Source organism: Aquarana catesbeiana, linkage group LG02 (genome assembly GCF_042186555.1).
Source record: "Aquarana catesbeiana isolate 2022-GZ linkage group LG02, ASM4218655v1, whole genome shotgun sequence".
NCBI lineage: Eukaryota > Metazoa > Chordata > Amphibia > Anura > Ranidae > Aquarana > Aquarana catesbeiana.
This window is the reverse complement of record NC_133325.1, coordinates 653,765,304-653,785,885: the sequence shown is the minus strand read 5'-3', so window position 1 is coordinate 653,785,885 and position 20,582 is coordinate 653,765,304. Positions and strand designations below refer to the sequence as shown.

The following is a 20,582-nucleotide window of genomic DNA, read 5'->3' as shown; positions in this document are numbered from 1 at the left end:
GGACGACCTTCCCAGAAGAGTTGAAGCTGTTATAGCTGCAAAGGGTGGGCCAACTCAATATTGAACCCTACGGACTAAGACTGGGATGCCATTAAAGTTTATGTGCATGTTAAGGCAGGTGTCCTAATAATTTTGGTAATATAGTGTATTTGGAATGAGGACCTAGTTAATTTTGTGAGCAAGAGAGGGTGGCTACCTTCTTAATACAGTTGGACCATGGAGAACAAATATAGTCATACTCTAATAGGAAGTCAGGTCACGCTCACATTCCAGCCCTATGGAAGCAGCCTGCCACCTCCTCAATATCCTTCTAGCTAGCCAAAGTCACAGATATTGAACATATGGAAAGTCTCACGGCATCCCTGTACAATAGAGAGGGAAGATTTCATGACACCTGGTATCCTTGGATCATTTTTTCTGCTTCACTGCAGACCGAGTTGCTAAATCCCTCTTCAGACAGGCAGCTCTGAAGTGGTTTGGGGGTTCCTCATGACTCAACTGACATGGCCAGGCTTTAAAGTGACACTGATAGCTTGCTCTGTTATGATGTGCTTCATTGCCATGGACTCTTCTTCCCCAGGGCCCCCTCTTCTCTCCCCTCTTTGCACCCCTTTTTTCTTGTACTCTTTTCCCCCTTCTTTTTTTCTTGGCTGGTTCTCATCCTTTATTATTATTCATTTTTGATGACAATGGGTAAAGGCTGGCATACAGTTGATAACGAACCATGAAGGTTTTCTGATGGCTCTAGTTTTACCAGCTTTTTCTCTTGATGTCACCATATGCTTTTTTTTATAGTATTGCCTCCAAAAGACCAATATACTCAATAATCGGTTCTAACTGGTCTCTCTGTTACTCAACTGCGCCTGAGTTCTCATGACACGCGCTTATGTTTGTTATCCTTTGCCTTCCCTAAATAAAGAATTTAACATTTAGAGGATGCTGAGGACAATAGAAGGTAATTTATTGAGGTAAGAAAGCATTCTTTTTAACAGAGTTTAATGTCACTTTAAAAAGGAAGTGCAGTCTGCTCACATAATTCGTAATAAAAACATCTTTGCCATTCTGAAGCTTCCCTCCAACCACTTTGCATATTATTTTATATATATTGTGATTCTGTACTTGCCAAATATGCTGCAGAAATCTCCCTCCACTAAGTCTGGCTGCATCCATTTTAACTGTGGGCAGCTGAAGCTGCTGCCTGTTTTATTCCCTGGATTTACACAGACACACAGAGGCACACCTCCAGCTCTGCAGCTCTCATTGGCCCTCTTATGCCCCCCCCCCCCTCTCTTCCTGGCAAACTCTCACAAAATGTGAGAGAGAGAGCTGTGCATGATGTCATAAACCTAGGCTAATGACCAGACAAGAAACAGGAAGTGGGCTGTATAAGGTATTTACTGGCAGAAAAAAAATATTTTACTATCCAAAGTTAAAACAACAAGGGCAGAAGATTTAATAGATGGAAAGATGAAAAATGACTGAAGTTCCTTTAAGTTCTATAACCTAATACAGCTTTCTTTGTTTTCTGCCTAGCTACGTTTCAGAGCTATCCACCATCATACATGGAAGGTCCCTCAAGCTTTTCTAACCCTGTTTTGTTATACAACCCTCATAATTATTATCAGGTAAGTAGAAGTACATTTTATGTAATCATATGTAATACAATAACATTACATTTGAAAGTTAAAGGGAAACAATGTTGGTTTTGGGTAGGGTTTTCTTTTTAGAATTACATGTTTTATAAACATTTTTGTTTTTTTTATTTATTATTCTATTCATAATTTTCTAAACAATCTATAAAGGGTGCACATATGATAAAGTGCTTTATGCTTTCAGACATCCTCTCTCTGCTTTCAGAGCAGACACAATTAAAAGAGGTTTGGGGGTTTGGACTCATTCAGTGTGTACATTTCAGCCTGAGCTATTGAACTCTGTTAATGGAGTTTTTTTCAGAAAAGTAAATATGGGTAGACAAGTAAACATGACTGAAAGTGCTTAAAGGTCCAACTGCTTGCTAGGATACAGAATAATCATATGCCATATTTAACCCCTTCACGCCGACCACCGCCTCCCAGTCCTTTAGGAGTTATAAAATCTGGGAGGCGGAGGTGGGCATTCAGGTCATGTGACCTCTGTGATTGGCTCTCACAGCGGTCGCATGATCAAAAAGCTTCCGATTGCATGTATGCATCGGGAGCTTACTGATCCCTGTCAGCTACCATGCTGGGAGTGCACAGGGAGGGCGCTCTCAGCAAGGTAAGTGGTTTACAGAGGGCCGCATATATCCACCTTATTAGTGTAGCCTATTAGTGCAGCCTCATCAGTGCAGCCTCATCAGCGCACATCAGTGAAGAAGAAAAATTACTTATTTGCAAAATTTTATAACAAAAACAAAGAAAAAAAATGTTTTTTTTTCAAAATGTTCAGGTCTTTTTTTCATTTGTTTAGCCAAAAAATAAAAAACCCAGTGGTAATTAATTACCACTAAAAAAAAAAGCTCTAATTGTGTGAAAACAATAATAAAAATGTTGCTTGGGTACAGTGTTGCATGACTGCACAATTGTCATTCAAAGTGCTACAGCACTGAAAGCTGAAAATTGGCTGGGTAGGATGGGGGTAAAGTGCCCACTAGGCAAGTGGTTCATTTGTTGGCAGTCAATTCATTTGTAGCAAACTGCATTTAATGTCATGGTAATGAGACAAATGTTAGCAAGTGGTTGAATCAGTGCAAAGATATTTATTCACCTGTGTAGATATAACCCTTTGTCTAAACGTATATTTAACATTAGACACCATGCCCCCGATCAGGGATAGACTGAAAATTATGGACACGATAGCATGCACATTCAGTTGGCCTTGTTTTGTATTTTTGAAAATGTTCCACTACTCATTCCAGCAATTTTTATTTCTAATGAGTGTCAGAAAAATACCCCAGCATTTATAGCCACATGCGGAACTTAGTCACCTCAGTGCAATTATCAAGTAATGCTGAACTGGGCAGGGCTTATAACAATGCTTGAGATTTCAGTGTAGCAGAGGATCAACAGGTATTTTTTGTATTAATAAACAAATGTAACAAACACTTTTAATGGTAGATTAAAAAGACCAAAAAGAGCTAATGATAAAAGTTATTTTTTAAGGTTTGCATACACTTTAAGCTACAATACTATATTTGCCGCATAAAGCAAAAATGCTCAGTAAATGCTGAGTAAGACAGGAGTAAAAGTAAATTCACAAAAGTTAAAAAAAATGCATACGGTAAATAAGTAGTGGTTCCGGCATACGATATTTAAGGAACCGGCAGCTGCTGGCATCCTTAACCAGTAAAGAACATGGTTGTTAAGGAGCGGGCAGCTGCCGTGTCCTTAACAAGGGATGAGTCATCAGCTGTCAACAGGGTTCCCGCTGGCAGCTGAATGTAAAAAAAAAAAAAAAAGGCCGGCAATGGGAAATTAAGAAAAAAAAAACTGCGTCCCCTCCGACAATCCATACCAGGCCCTTCTGGTCTGGTATGGATTTTGAGGGGAAGCCCCACGCCAATTTTTTTTTTTTTAAATGGCGTGGTGTCCCCCCAAAATTAATACCAGATCCTTATCTGTGCATGCAGCCCTGCAAGTCAGGAAAGGGATGGGAGGAGTAAGTGCCCCCCCCCTTCTGAACCATACCAGGCCGCATGCTCTAAACATGAGAGGGGTGCTTTGGGGCAGGGGAGCCTCTGCACCCCTCCAAAGCACCTTGTCCCCACAACCCTGACCGGTGGTTGTGGGGGTCTGGGGATGGGGGACTTATCAGAATCTGGAAGATCCCCCAGATCCAGGCCCCCCTATGCGAATGAGTAGGGGTACATAGTACCCCTACTCATTCACCAAAAAAAAAAAAGTGTAGTGTAAAAAAAACATTAGGCGGTTTAAAAATTAAAAAAAAAAATGCCTCCCAGTGTAGATCCATTGTCAATCACGATGTCCGCTGCCGAACCAAAGAAAAAAAAGCTCTGCTCCTGGCGAAGGCTCCCACCGTCTGCCCGCTCTGCTGTCTGACAGTTCTTAAATAACTAATGGGTGGTGCCACCCAAAGACGTCACTGACCCGAGGCACTGACCCCTTGTGACATTAACGACTGGGGGCATGCTGGGTCAGTGATGTCACAAGGGGGCACACTTAGTGCTCTTAAAGTGATTGGAAAGGATTGTTTTTATTTTTTTTAAATAACAAACATGTCATACTTACCTCCACTGTGCAGCTCGTTTTGCAGAGTGGCCCCGAACATCCACTTCAGGGGCCCCCCGGTGGCTCTCGCGGCTTCTCCCCGCATCAGATAACCCCCTAGGAGAAGCGCTCTCCTGAGGGGGTTACCTTGCGGGCACGCTCCCGAGTCCAGCCTTTGCGTCCACAGACACTAATGCCAGACTCGGCTCCAACCCCCCGGTGCCCACGTCATTGAATTTGATCGACAGCAGCGGGAGCCAATGGTTGTGCTGCTATCAATCTATCCAATCAAGAGCCGGGACCCCATGGAGAGAGGGAGAGCGCGTCTCCGCCAACAGAAATACGGAGCTCAGGTAAGTAACACGGGGGGGCGGTGACTGCCAGGTGTTTTTTCACCTTAATGCATAGGATAATTGAGAAAAGTACACACTATAGAGGGATATGCTTTATTCATATTTCATGTCTGAGGTTTACAACCACTTTAGGAAAAGAATGTAACAGGATATCTGTAATGTTGGTATGTAAAATTTTTTCTTTATTTTTTTCAAATGTGATTTTAAGCACTTCACTTGAGCTGTCATCTCCCGATGTTATGCTTTCTTTATAAAGCATTGTAGTTTACCCAGACATGTTGCCTATAATGCTGTATGCTTTAAAAAAAAAAGAAATGTCCCAAAATAGTCCCCTTTTGGACGGAAACGCAATTATTATTGAAGTGCCTGTTGGGCGCACAAGTACCTAGAACCCCGAAATTATTTCTTCTTGGTGTGTCCGGATTACGTATATCTCGACACTCCAGGAAATTACTTGGCCATATTCTTACAGCAGCAAGATGTCTGGTAGCCCTCCACTGGAAAAGATGGGCCCCACCTACTCAAGCAGACCTCTATACCAGAATAAAAGACATCGAACTAATGGAGAAAATGACAGCCAGACTACAAAATAGATTGGAGGTTCATGACAAGGTCTGGGAAGATTGGCACAGGCGAGAGGACCCACCCTAGGCCAGTGGTTGAGCCCCCTCCCCCTTTCCCCTTCTTATCCCTCTTTTCCTTTTTCCTCCTTTATCTTCTTTCCTTCCTTACATTGATAAACTATATCCAGATTACCAACGATATTTACTGGTTGACAGTCCTAGTAGCTATGGAAAATGTTAAACCATTACTGTATTTGGATGACTATATTCTGAAGATTATTGTTTACCAGATTGACTGTCCACCAGTTGCACTTAGTTATATGCGACACTACTGTTTAATGTATGTACATATCTGTATGTATAATAAAAATTGTTATTTGAAAAAAAAAAAAAAAAAAAAAGCAAATGGCAATAATTATGGGCAAATTGCAAACCAACCAGCCAGAAATCACTTCTTAACCGAAAGCATTTATAAATCTTTATGCAAGGTCCCAGCTCCCAGGTTTCAGACTTCAGGCTTTGGTGTCCTTGGTCATTCATAAATCTTACCAAAAATCTTGGACGTTTTGAGAACAGGCTACCCTTTTCTGGATTGCTCACAGCCGTGACCTGACTTGACTTTTCTGTACAATTCAGACAACATTTTGTTGCAGCATATGTTCAGGGACAAACATCAGTACCTATTCTACAGCCCATAGGGGATTAATGCAGCAGCCTGTAGATAGATGTGTACGTTATACTACTGCATGACAAAGCTATACTAAAAATCTGCTACTGATCAAATGTAACATTTTGCTCCCGACCATTCTTATATTTTACTGTGAGAATATTTTTTCAGAATTTCATATATTACTTTCAATTTGTATGACCTTTTGTGTGTTTTCAGTTAAAATTCAACTAGTGCGTCCACCAATAGAATAGTATTTCTGCTGCTTTATCTATTTGTCCTCTTTAGACTGTAAAAAAATCTAATTTTCATGTGGGAATAGGCTTTTTTTCCCATGCTCTGTGGTCTGTAAATTATATAACCTCACTTCCCTTTTTTACACTTTATTATGGTGTCACTTGTCTTTCAACTGTCACGGAATGTGTGTGCACTTGACAGTTACTTAAAGAACCAATTTTGTATTCTAATAACTGTATGTGGGAAATACAGTACGTAAATGTATTTTATTGGGATTTTATGTGATAGGCCAACACAAAGTGGTACATAATTGTGAAGTGGAAGGGAAATGAGAAATGGTTTTCAACATTTTTTTACAAATAAATATCTGAAAAGTGTGGCGTGCATTTGTATTCAGCCCCCTTTACTCTGATACTCCTAACTAAAATCTAGTGGAACCAATTGCCTTCAGAAGTCACTTAATTAGTAAATAGAGTCCAGCTGTGTAATTTAATCTCAGTATAATTACAGCTGTTCTGTGAAGCGCTCAGAGGTTTGTTATGTTCTGTGAAGCCCTCAGAGGTTTGTTAGAGAACCTTAGTGAACAAACAGCCTTTATGAAGGCCAAGGAACACACCAGACAGGTCAGGGATAAAGTTGTGGAGAAGTTTAAAGCAGAGTTGGGTTATAAAAAAAAATATCCCAAGTTTTGAACATCTCACGGAGCACTGTTGAATCCATCATCCGAAAATGGAAAGAGTGGGGCACAACTGCAAACCTACCAAGACATGGATGTCCACCTAAACTGACAGGCCAGGCAAGGAGAGCATTAATCAGAGAAGCAGCCAAGAGGCCCATGGTAACTCTGGAGGAGCTGCAAAGATCCACAGCTCAGGTGGGAGAATCTGTCCACATGACAACTATCAGTCAAGCACTCCACAAATCTGGCCTTTATGGAAGAGTGGCAAGAAAAAAGCCATTGTTGAAAGAAAGCCATAAGAAGTCCTGTTTGGATTTTGCGAGAATCCATGTGGGGGACACAGCAAACATGTGGAAGAAGATGCTCTGCTCAGATAAGACCAAAATAACAATTAACTTTTTGGCCTAAAAGCTAAACGCTATGTGTGCCAGAAAACTAACATTGCACATCACCCTGAACACAGCATCCCCACCGTCAAACTTGGTGGTGGCAGCATAATGTTGTGGGGATGCTTTTCTTCAGCAGGGACAGGTAAGTTGATCAGAGTTGATGACAAGATGGATGGAGCCAAATACAGGTCAATCTTAGAAGAAAACCTGTTATGCCCCGTACACACGGTCGGACATTGATCGGACATTCCGACAACAAAATCCTAGGATTTGTTCCGACGGATGTTGGCTCAAACTTGTTTTGCGTACACACGGTCGCACAAAGTTGTCGGAATTTCCGATCGCCAAGAACGCGGTGACGTCGAGCGCGTACGACGAGACTAGAAAAGGCCAGTTCAGAACCAAGCGCGGCACCCTTTGGGCTCCTTTTGCTAATCTCGTGTTAGTAAAAGTTTGGTGAGAGACGATTCGCGCTTTTTCAGACTTGTGGTTTTCAGATCGTTTTCTGCCGTTCAGTTTGTGCTTGTGGGTTTGTATCTGCTCTTCAGTGCGTGGAAGCAAGTTCCGCGTGACTTTAATTAGTCATTGTGTTCTTGTTCGTTCGTTACTGTTTTTCAGGTCGCTCTTCACAGGCCTTGCTGTTCTTCAGTGCGTTCTGTTACTTCGTTCTGAGCAGCCGACCATTTTCTAGCCATGTTGCGTATGTGTACTCCTCGTAGAGTTCATGCTGTGCGGGGGCTTGGTGTTGGGGTCCTGACCTTGACACAAGTCCAGTCCATGAACAGGGTGGGGAGGAGTTCATGGACCAAGAATTGGTTGCTTCAGCGTGACCAGTTCTCTCATATGCCTTTGCTCCGTGAGATCCGTGAGAATAATCCTGATGATTTCAGGAACTTTCTCAGGATGACGGACCCCGTGTTTCACCGTCTATTGGCTTTGCTGATCCCCTATATCAGCAGGCAGGATACCTGCATGAGGCAAGCCATCACTCCGAAGCAGAGGCTCGTCGCTACCCTGCGATATTTGACGACAGGGAGAAGCCTGCAGGACTTGAAGTTCTCGACAGGCATCTCCCCCCAGGCTCTGGGGATCATTATCCCAGAGACCTGTTCTGCCATCATACAGGTCCTGCAGAAGGAGTATATGAAGGTAAGATTTTTATCCTTTAATATCACATTTTATTGTATTTAATGTTTGCTAATATATTGTATTTCTTTCCTCATTCCCTAATTACCATGATTGTAAGATGCTGTGAATGTCCCCTTTGTCCTCATTCATGCTGGATTTTTATGTAATTATTTTTTTAGGTCCTTCATACATATTTGCCTTCAATAACCTCCCCAGCATGCTCTACGGGCTCTATATTCACCGCATGTAGTCACTTAAAACAATGTATTTTATCAGCTCCATAGTAGTGCTTTACCCCAAACACCCCCTAAAATGTTTTTAAATGTTATTTTTGCTTTAAATTCAGGCAGAGTGGCAGAGGCTTATTTTTTGTGGTGTCCCCAAATCATTTTTAGTAACCCTCCCTCCCCCAACTGCTAAGTCAGCTGATCCCAATTCTCTATCTATCCTCAATCATCTATCTGCTGACTTTGCCAAACCCATACACACTATACCCACCTCTTTTGTGGTCAGATTTATGGATGAATTCCCCAAAGCATGTAGTGCAAGGGCCTGCCTGTATACTTTCAAATGGTACTGTTTGAATTTTTAAGATCCTATTATTATCTTGAGACAGGTAATAGCAGAATGTTCAAATGTGTACAGTGTGTATTTATATCTTTGTATTATGACACTTCTTACCTGTCCAGTGGGCTGCCAATAGTGTAACTAAGGAGGGGCTGTTCCAAGTAATACCCTGTATTTAGGCATTCATCTCTCAATGAAGTGAAGAGGGTTACCTGTCCAAGATCTCCACACCCCCCATAATGTTAGAAATGGCCCATGAGGGGGGGGGGGGGGGGATATGATAGGTGTACCTTATAATTTGGTGTTGTTAAATTCCCCTTAATAAATGCTATCTGGAGGTTTCCCCAGAATTGTTTGTGCCTAATCTGCTTGCCATGTTTTGGAGCAAAAATATTATTATTTTTTTTTTCCTCAACAGTTTCCTTCCACGCCACAGGAATGGCAGACTGTGGCCTCCCACTTTGCCCAGCGGTGGGACTTTCCTAACTGCGGAGGGGCAATTGATGTCCACATCATCCCACCACCCAACTCGGGGTTGTACTATTTCAACTATAAGGGGTTCAATAGTATTGTGATGTTGGCGGTGGTGTCGGCTAATTACGACTTCTTGTATGTGGACGTGGGGAAGAATGGCCGGATGTCTAATGGTGGAGTCATCGCCCAGACGGAGTTCTACAGGCGTCTCCAGAATGGCAGCTTGGACTTGCCAGCTCCAGAAGACAATGTGGAAGGACTCCCATTCGTCTATGAGGACCCTCACCCCGGAACAGAGGGTTTTTAATTACCGGCTGGCCAGAGCCCGAAGAGTGGTGGAGAACACATTTGGAATCCTGGCCAGCCGGTTCCGCCTATTTCTGACACCTATCCATATGGCGGAGTATAAACTTAATCATATAATCATGGCCTGCTGTATTCTTCATAACTTTTTACGGAAACATTCGGCCAACTATGCTGGCTCAGTTGGGCCTGAGGCCAGAGTGATACCTGAAACAACAATGACGGCGCTTGAAAGCGGCCGTCCTGGCTTGCCCTCCCTGAGTGCCTGTGATGTCCGGTTACGATACCTGGAGTTCTTTGCGGGTAGGGGGGCCATCAATATGCCTTCAAATTTGTGAAGCCTTTTTCAAATAAAAAAGCCAAAAAAATAAATTCTTTGTGGACATTTACTGCTTGTGTTTGTTTTAGCTGACCCTGACAGAAATGTGTTGAGTCCAGAAAATGGCGTGATTGTGTAACCTTATACAAAGCACTGTTGGGTGTTATTTACTAAAGGCAAAGACACTTTTCACTACAAGTGCACTTGCAACTGCACTGAAACTGCAATTGTAGTGCAAAGAGAATTTGCCCTTAGGAAATAACCCCCATTTTCATAGAAAACACCAATTACATCACCAACAAAGTATTTTATTAGTGTTGACACAACAATCCACACATTCTTGATTAACAATCTCTTTAATACCTGCACAATCACATGTGCATTTCGAAAAGGTTTTTCTAACAAACACACATGTTTGTTGGTTTTGAATTTTTGGGGTAGCATTAGAAACCAGATAAAGGTCCATTTATTTAAGATAAAACAGGCATGTGTAAAACCAACAAGAAAGACACAAATCTTGAACTTACAAAGTTCACATTTGGTAGAACTTGAAGGCAATATCAGACATGAGTATTTAAGAACTGTGTTTGAGATTGCGTTCAGATGGGGTGAAGTTACCCCAGGAAAAGGCAAATTTGGAAGATGCACACAAATTTACCAATGTCAACATGTGCGACCTGCCATCACGGGGGATCAAGGGACGTGTTTTGGGGAGAAACCCCTTTCTCTCAGCTACTTTATTATAGAGGAAGGGGTTGCAACCCCAAAACGCGTTCATTGGTCTCCCGTGATGGCAGATAGCACATGTTGGCACACTGTGTGCATCCTACAAATTAGGCTTTCCTCCAAATCTTGCAAACATTTTGAACATTGGAGCACACCAAAAAACCAAGGGATTGGGAGGGGTTTTAAACTCGCCCCAAAACATCAATGATGTTCTTATTTTTTTGGATAACATCATTGATGTTTTTCTTTAGGTTTTCCAATTGTAAATTACACCCCATGATCTCCCCGATCAGGATCTGGGCACTTTCTGATGTGAAAGGATCTGGATCCCCAACATCACGATCACCTAAAAAGAGATAAACAAAACAAAAACAGGTATCAAAAATATGCCGGCATCCATCTCTTACCTGAGCCTGTGGTCGCAGACACTCACCTGTTGTGGTGACTAGTTCCACCACGTCTTCTTCATCCTCCTGCACTTCTTGGTTTGGGGGAATTTCACCTTCTTCCAGAGGTGGGGGGTCTCTGGTCTCCTCGGATGAGGGGTGTCCTCTGAGTCTTTTCTCCCCTATGTAAAACAAAAATGCTATACTTAGCACACAGTGATTTGATGGCAGAACTATAAATATGAAACATTGCTTGGAATTGGGGTACAATTGTCTGTTTTGGCCGAGTGCAAAAATGTAGCGTTTTCAGTGTCCTTTGTAAAGCTTCAATACTTTACCTGTTTGGTACAAGCTTCACAGATGGAGACCCCCCATAGTATACACTGGAGCACCTGTGTGGCCCCCTAATAAAAATGGTGTTCTGGTGTTCCACACTAGTGCTCCAGTGTCCAGATGTGAAAACAGCTGCTGAGTGTCCTCTCCTTACACAGAATCTAGTTTGCATTTCATTCTAGTAACAAAGCCATCTACACAACCAAATTCGTTTCTGACAAGTAGGGCTTAAAAAATGTGGCCAAATGCATATGGCCTAAACAGTGGTGTTTTAGAGGCCAAAAGAAAAATGTTTGATACGAACAAATAATGGGCCCATGAACATGAAAGTTGCCATTTAAAAATGTACACTTGTAAGAAAAGCACATGGAGCAGCACGAACGTAATAAACATAAAGAATAGGAACACTGGACAACTACTTACTTTTTTGCAGCACTCTCCGGATCTTTCTGTACTGCTCATGTTCTCGTAATTTGAGGTCCGACCACCGCTTCCTGAGCTGATCTTTCGATCGTCGTACCCCGAATTTCCGTTGCAGACTTTTGACCACTTTTGCAATTATCTTGGCCTTTCTGACATTGGGGTTGGGGTAAGGTCCATACTTCCCATCATAGTCGGCCTTCTTCAGGATGTTGACCATCTCCAACATCTCCCCAAAGGACATATTTGAGGCCTTAAATCTCCTTCTGCATCGGGACATTTCCGGCTCCGGGCTTTCCTCCTCCTCCTCCTCGTTGCTATAATTAGCACGATCCTGCTGTGTATCCGCCATGTGCTCTTCCCCCACTGCGCAGAATGAAAAGGGGCGGGGAATAGACTAGAAAGAACATCAGGGACGGGCAGAGTTACACGCATGCGCAGTGTGTATAAAGCGTAACACGCGTGCGTATTACGTACGATCTGTGAGCGGAGGAAGGAGCATCGAAAGCGCCGATCGTGATAACGAAGGTAAGATCTAAACTTGGGCCTATACTGCTTCGAAATAGAAGCCTAGATTTTAACAAGATTAGGAGAGTTTGGCCTGACCTTAGGATTTGTCTTGTGTTGTGTCATGCAGAGAAAATGGATGGCTTCAATGACCACAACTTCCTCCCCCTGTTCATAGACAAATACAGGGAGCTGCCCTGTCTGTGGCAGGTGAGACATCCTCATTACAACAATAAACAAAAGAGGCAGGCAGCGCTGGAGAAACTGCTGGAGTTGGTGAAGCCGGTGGTCCCCACAGCAACCATCCCCTATTTAAAAACCAAAATTGGTGGCCTGGGGAGCACTTATCTTAGGGAGCGCAAGAAGGTCACAGATTCCCAGAGATCCGGAGCTGCAGCAGATGATGTTTATGTCCCCAGGCTGTGGTACTATGAGAGACTGCGATTTCTGTCAGACCAGACTGAAGTCAGGGAATCCCTCTCCACTCTTCCTTCCACTCTTCCTTCTACCCCAGCTGAGGCTTCCGATGTCCAACCTGGGCCTTCCAGCCAGGAAGAAGTGGAGGAGCCCAGCTGGAGTCAGGTATAGCATTCCTCTACAGATTTCAGGACAATAAAGAAATGTTTACTAGATGTTAGTATTGATCACTAATTGCTGATTGAAAAAAGTTTTTGACATAACAATAGACAGTAGTGGGCAAAAATAATTGGGACAAGAATGAAAAATGCTGGGCTCAGAAGGCTAGTCTGTTATATTTGTGAACATTCAATTTGCAACAGTCAGAAGGTGAAAATTGTGTGTGATTGATGAATAAAAAACTAAAAATATGTCCCTTTTTCATACACAGGAAGACCTCAGCCAGGAGGAGGCTCTGGAATGTGGCAGTCAGGAGGAGGCTGGGATTAGTGGCAGCCAGGAGGAGGCAGGGATTAGTTGCAGCCAGGAGGAGGTGGGGCTAAGTGTCAGCCAGGAGAAGCCTGGGACCAGTCGCAGCCTGACCGAATCGCAGGTTCCTCCCCTCCGCCTTCCATATAAAAGAGCGAGGAAGACGACTCCCATGCAGGATTCTGCGCTCAGGCTCATTCAGGAGGCTTCTGCATCCCTCCGAGCCTTACCCACTCCTGAAGAGGCCTTTGCCTGCATGGCTGCCACAAAACTGCAGGGCATGCATGAGGGTCAACGCAAGCTGTGTGAGGACCTGCTTTATAAAGTCCTAAGTAAGGGGGTGAGTGGGGAACTAACACCCAAGACCGACGTGATTGAGTTGGACCATCCTCCTCCTCCTCCTGCTGCCACAACTCCACCACCACAGCCACAGCGTGGAAGGAAGCGTGGAAAGAAGACCAGAGAGTGATTGCCCTGGGTTCAGTCTGGTCTGCCAAAAGCTGCAGTCTCTTGTATGACCACAGCCTGGGGACATGTATGTCATCTGCTGCTTTCCCGATCTCTGGGATTTCTGGACCAGACTGCCCTCCCTTAGATAAGGACTCCTCAGGCCACCAATTTTGTGTGAAAATTATTGATGTCTGCCCTGGGGGTCCAAGGCTTCACCTATTTCTGCTGTTTCTCCAGCGTTGCCTCCCTCTTTGTTTAGTTGTGACCCCTTAATAAAAGTTTTTTATTTGGGAAATTATACTCTCCTATGTGTGTTTTCATCGAAAAAGGACAGTTTGTTGGTGACGATTCAGGTACATTTCTAACATAAAATGTGAAATTAACAAGGGACAACAACACCAAACAATCTCCTACAGATTAAATAGAACAACATATTAATGGTGTTGTGGTAACTTGACCCAAAAAACACACACAAAAATTTTCACGAGTACAAAGAAAAATCCCAAAAAACAAAAATACGCCTTGAAAAAAATACAAACCCTAAAAAAATTAATCGGCCTTAAAAACCAAAAAAAAAAAAAAATAATAATAATTATGTCAGATGTGACAAATCAAAATATATCAAAATATATTGAGGGAATCCCGAAAAATAGTAAAGAAATTTGGGAAGTGTGTGTGAATATGAGCAGCAAAACGACTTAATTCTTGTCCCATTATAAAGAAGAAGAAGAGAATGCGCTGTATTAAACCATTTTTAACATTGCAGCGTGACGAAAGTTCTGTATCCATTGCGAACCCTCATTTTACCTGACCGAGCTGTTCCGTGTCGGAATTTCTTCTGAGCATGCGTGGCACTTTGTGCGTCGGAACAAGCCACACACGGTCGGAATTGACGCGATCGGATTTTGTTGTCGGAAAATTTTATGTCCTGCTCTCAAACTTTGTGTGTCGGAAAATCTGATGGAAAATGTCCGATGGAGCCCACACACAGTTGGAATTTCCGACAGCACGCTCCGATCGGACATTTTCCATCGGAAAATCCGACCGTGTGTACGGGGCAGTAGAGTCTGCAAAAGACTTGAGACTGGTGCGGAGATTCACCTTCCAGCAGGACAATGACCCAAAACATACAGCCGGAGCTACAATGGAATGGTTTAGATCAAAGCATATTCATGTGTTAGAATGGCCCAGTCAAAGACCAGACCTAAATCCAATTGAGAATCTGTGGCAAGACTTACTTACAAATTGCTGTTCACAGACACTCCCCATCCAATCTGACAGAGCTTAAGCTATTTTGCAAAGAATGGGCAAAAATCTCACTCCCTAGATGTGCAAAGCTGGTAGAGACATCCCCAAAAGACTTACAGCTGTAATTGCAGCGAAACGTGGTTGTACAAAGTTTTGACTCAGGGGGACTGAATACAAATGCACACCATACTTTTCAGATATTTATTTGTAAGAAATTTTGAAAAACATTTATCATTTTCCTTCCACTTCACAATTATGTGCCACTTTGTGTTGGTCTATCACATAAAATCCTAATAAAATACATTTACGTGTTTGATTGTAACATGACAAAATGTGAAAAATAGTAAGGGGTATGAAAACTTTTTCAAGGCACTGTATGTTGTATGTGTAGTGATAATATTCAGAATATTATTATTATTATTATTTTTTCTAGCATGTCCTTATATGTTTCTCTGCATTTAAATGACAATCCAGTTGTCCAGCAAAAGAAAACAATGAGAGGGATTGAGACAAACTGAAAGAACAGTAGCAGCAACAGGGTTTTTTTTGTAAGGAACATGCTAGTTTTCATCATAAGCACTGTAGCAGTGTTATAGTTTGTCCCAAAGCCTTGTCAATGTCACTTTTGTTGAACAAAGCTGGCCATAGATGGTTCGAATCTCACCTGGTTCAGCAGGAACTGGCTGAGATTCAAACCATGTATGGCCAGACTGAATGTACCTAAGTTGAACAATCAATAAACATGGGTACAGCCACGGATTTCACGTGATTATTGCTAGCGGCTGTTATAGCCGCTAACCATAATCATTGTGTTCTCCTGGGAGGGACGGCTTCCCCCACCCTTCCGCCAGGAGAACATAATGGCTCAGTGGGAGGGATTCCCCCATCAACCCTGACTGTGTTGGTGAAGGTAATCGAGTGATTTTTTTTCCTGCAACCCGTGGTCCAGAATAACTATGGCCGGAATAACATGATCTGAATGTGGATAAACTTATATAAATGCACTAAAAATATAAAAAGAGATCTATGCCCCAATACTTTATTGTTCTGTGTGATTCAAATAGGTGTCTGGAGAGGAGAGCAGCAAAAGAAGCACCTTGCGAGGAAATAGGAGTTTCAATGGTTAAATGCTCAAAATGATTTTTCCACACTTAAGAGATCTGTCTGAAAATTGGAACCTTTTAAGACAATATTATCATTAGATAAATAGCAAAGAGTTTAAGATAACTCATTTGTGTGAAGTTTTAGAAGGAAGGAACAGTTATACTATGTTAGGTGTTAGGTGTTTATTCTTCTCTTATGCCCCGTACACACGGTCGGATTTTCCGATGGAAAATGTGTGATAGGACCTTGTTGTCGGAAATTCTGACCGTGTGTAGGCTCCATCACACATTTTCCATCGGATTTTCCGACACACAAAGTTTGAGAGCAGGATATAACATTTTCTGACAACAAAATCCGTTGCCGGAAATTCCGATCGTGTGCACACAAATCCGACAGACAAAGTGCCACGCATGCTCAGAATAAATAAAGAGATGAAAGCTATTGGCTACTGCCCCGTTTATAGTCCCTATATACGTGTTTTACGTCACCACGTTTAGAACAATCAGATTTTCCGACAACTTTGTGTGACCGTGTGTATGCAAGACAAGTTTGAGCCAACATCCATCGGAAAAAATCCTAGGATTTTGTTGTCGGAATGTCCGAACAAAGTCCGACCGTGTGTACGGGGCATTAGACTTAGCTGAGGAGAGCTTCCCTTACTTCCTTTCTTGGAAACAAGGTTGTCAACAAAAAGTGAGGAAAATTCACCAACCAAGACATAGACAGCAATATCACGAAAAAGGGGAGCTTTATTGCTGTCTTTACTGAAGCTATCCCTCGCTTCCTTTCCATCAATGGTACAGTATGTAAGGGGAAATGTCCACATTGTAACAACAGAGAGCAGTAAGAATTTACATATGGTTTTAAGAGTTCTCCACTCTGTCCAAAACAAAATAAAACAATACTCTATAATAAATTAAGCCCTGTATTGGAAAAATAGGAATATCTGTGGAAAACAAACCCCACAGTAGAAGTTCTCCTTTAAGTTTTCATTTTATCATCTTACACAGTACATATGGTATTAATTAATGATCACATTATTATCCCCATCACACAGGGACCACCAGTGCAGGCACCCTACCTTGTTGAATTCTACAATCCAAATCTGCCTAACACTAACTACAATGATTTCAGGAGAGACCAGGTGAATTTGAATACAGCTGTCTGGGTTGCAGATGACATGCAAGCTTCACACCTACCTGAAATGGCTCAAGTAGATGTTCAAGTAAATCACAGACAACCATTGTCATTTTCAAATTATGCTCATGTTTCAGAAACCTTTGAAAATAGTCAAACACAGCAGTTGCAATACATACTGCCTGTAAATATGGACATTACCAACTGTGCTGCGACATCATACCAGGCTGCTCCTTTCTTTCATACACAGGCATCGGGTGGTGCATATCCTTTAAGCAGTAACACTGAGGTAAGTGGCAGTCTCTCTCTTCTGTTATTTTACATAAAATTGTGTGTACTGTAACACGGGGGTTCTTAGTTGGGCAAATGTTTTCTACTGAGAACACTAATGCCTCAGATTTCTGGCCAGATGACTTTGGTTGTCCCAGCTTAGCTTCCTAGCTCTACTATCTTAAACCAGGGATCTCCAAACTTTGTAAACAAAGGGCCACTTTACTGCCCTTCAGAGTTTAAAGAGGCCGGACTGTGGTTAGTGAGAGTAGAAATTGCCCCAGTATCAGTGGTAGTAAAAAGAATAACACAGAGCCTGATGCCCCAACATCAGTGAAAGTAGAAATTGGTGGTCAATGGGAGTAAAAAAATTACATAGAGCCTGTGGTCAGTAGGAGGATTAGTGCCCCATCATTGGTATTATTAGTGGAAGAAATAGTGCCCCATTGTTGATATCAAAGGGAGGAATTATGGCCAACCGGTGTCAGTGGGAGAGATTGGCTTAAAGTGACATTAAAGTCTTGTTTTTGTTTTTTGTTTTTTAAATAACAAACATGCTATACTTACCTGCTCTGTAATGGTTTTGCACAGAGCAGCCCGGATCCTCTTCTTCTTGGGTCCCCTGCCAGCTCTCCTGGGTCCTCCCTCCTGCCAAGTGCCCCCAGAGCAGGTAGCTTGCTCTGGGGGCACCCAATCAAGCTCGCTCCCGAGCTACCGCTCTGTGTGCCCATTCACACACAGAGCCATGGCTCAGCCCCACCCCCTCCCTCTCCCAATTGGCTCACTGGTTGTGAATGACAGCAGCAGGAGCCAATGCTGCTGTCTTAGCCACTGAGGAGTGAGAGCCCCCTGGAGAGCCGAGGCTCTGGTGCATATCACTGGATCAAGATGGAGCTCAGGTAAGTATTAGGGGGACCTGGGGGGGGGCTGCTGCACACAGAAGATTTTTTACCTTCATAAATAGAATGCATGATGGTAAGAAAACCTTGAGCCTTTAAAACCACTTTAAGTCGAATGGTCCTGCTGGAAAACCTCCTTTGACCAGCAGCTTACAGCCATTTGGCTGCAGCGCTGATCAATGACTCCACGTTGTTAGACTACAATAGCTTAGCATGTGGTATTTCTGCATCCTGTGCACCCAGTTTTAAACCTAGTTGGGGAGAGCTTCCCTCACTTCCTTTCCTGGAGACAAGGTTATCAACATTAACAAGAAATTAGGTAAATTCACCAACTACGACATAGACAGCAATATAAGTTATAGGGGTTCTAGCCTTCTCCTATTTCACAAAAAAGGAGAGTTTTATTGCTATCTTTTTTGAAGATCCTTGCTTCCTTTCCAAGTGACCCATCAGTAGGACAGGATGTAAGGGGAAATGTCCACAATAGGACAGCTGAAAGCAGTACAAAACTGACATATGGTACCCAAAAGTTCTCCACTCTGTTCAAACCTAAAAACTTTGGCTGGAGATACTCAATAATAAATCCCCTTACATGAAGATCTAATATGCAATGTGTGTGTTTTTTAAAAATGATTCGGCGAAAGTTGGAGGACCCTCCTGCAGTTGGGGAATGGATTACTAATGTTGATAATACATTATGGATGGAAAAAGTTATATATCTGCACAGAGGTTGCCCGCGCAAGTATGAAAAGTTATGGGCTTCATGATTAGAAGTCCCTGGGCTATCCCCGGTGGGCCTGATCATGGACAGGTTACTGAGGCTTAATGTTGGGTGATGTCACTTATCTCGAAATGGGATTGTAGTGTTGATGATTTCAATGGCGCACAATATGTAGAAATTGCCCTTACTGGTGGTGACTGTTTTCTGTACAAAAAGTAAAGTGTACTGTTTGACGTTGTTATTTTATGCTTTTTTTTTAGCTTTCTTTATGTCGCTCACGTGACCTGCCAACACTCTCCCTCTTTGATCCGAGCACTACAGTGGGAGGGGCTGTGTTTCCCTGCTGACGTCAGCCAGAAGGAAAGCTGCGGGAGGTCACGTGAGCACCCTGCATCACTGTAAATAAGGTATTTTTTAAAAAACACACACACTGCACATTAGATCTTCATGTAAGAAAGAGGATTACAGGATTTGTCACTAGTAATTTTAGCCGCCGTAGGGGCAGGGAGGAGATGGATAACACAGATTCCCAAGCTGACAGACAGGGAGGGAGGGTGAGAGACAGAGGGATGATGGAGGGATGTAAACTGACCATGGTAATCAGATCAGCAGCCATGATTACCATGGTCAGCGCAGACAAGGGGACAAAGGAAACAAGATTTGTAACATGATGTACACATTCAGAATAGTGTAGAAAGATGAAGACTGCAGATATCTAGGTAAAACGTATGTAGGAGGATTAGTTTCATCTCTGTGTATCAATCATCTGAGGCTGTTCATTTCAGTGGGTATATGTGAGGGTTTACATCAAGTTTAAACCTCATATTGGAAAAATAAGGAATACCTGTGGAAAGCCAGCCCAACTGTAGGGGTTCTCCTTTAGCGTTTCATTTTATTATCATACACAGTACATACAGAACATTATGTTGTTACTTAAAGATCACATTATTATTCCCATCACACAGAGACCACTAATGCAGCCACCTTGCCCTATGGAGGTCTTCCATCCATATTTGCCTAACACTAACTGCGCTGATTTCAGCAGAGCCCAGGTGAATTTGGATACAGCTGTCCAGGTTGTAGATGACTTGCAGGCTTCACACCAGCCTGAAATGGCTCAACTAGATGTTCAAGAAAATCGCAAAGAGCTGTTATCATCCTCAAATGATGGTCATGTTCCAGAAACCTTTGAACATAGTCAAACACAGCAGTTGGAATGCTTACTGCCTGTAAATATGGACATCACCAACTGTGCTGCAAAATCATTCCAGGTTGCTCCCTTCTTGCATACACAGGCATCAGAGTGCATATCCTTCAAGCAGTACCACTGAGGTAAGTGGCAGACTCCTCCTGTTATTTTATTTATTTTTTTGTAAATCAGATACTTTTACAAGACTAGTACATACAAATTATTCCCACTAAAAGTATAAAATTACAATATCAAATCATAACTACATGAAAAAAAACACACAACTTCATTCAGACTATGCATTTTCCAGATTTTACATTCATTGTTACTTTCAAGACCTTTCAAAATAACAATGAATTAATAATTAAAATTTTCATAATATTCGTAATTATTCATAATTTCCATAATATAAAATAAGCCATT

At 42.4% G+C, this 20,582-nt stretch overlaps 1 protein-coding gene across 1 annotated transcript in view; it reads left to right on the top strand.

Moving 5' to 3' along the window:
- The window catches only part of HSF5 (heat shock transcription factor 5), a 43,455-nt gene extending 23,154 nt beyond the window's left edge, over positions 1–20,301 (top strand). The window contains exon 3 of the mRNA XM_073614351.1: positions 19,910–20,301. Coding sequence (XP_073470452.1) covers positions 19,910–20,301 — 392 coding nt within the window. The remainder of the gene's footprint in view (positions 1–19,909) is intronic.
- The last annotated feature ends 281 nt before the right edge of the window (positions 20,302–20,582 follow it).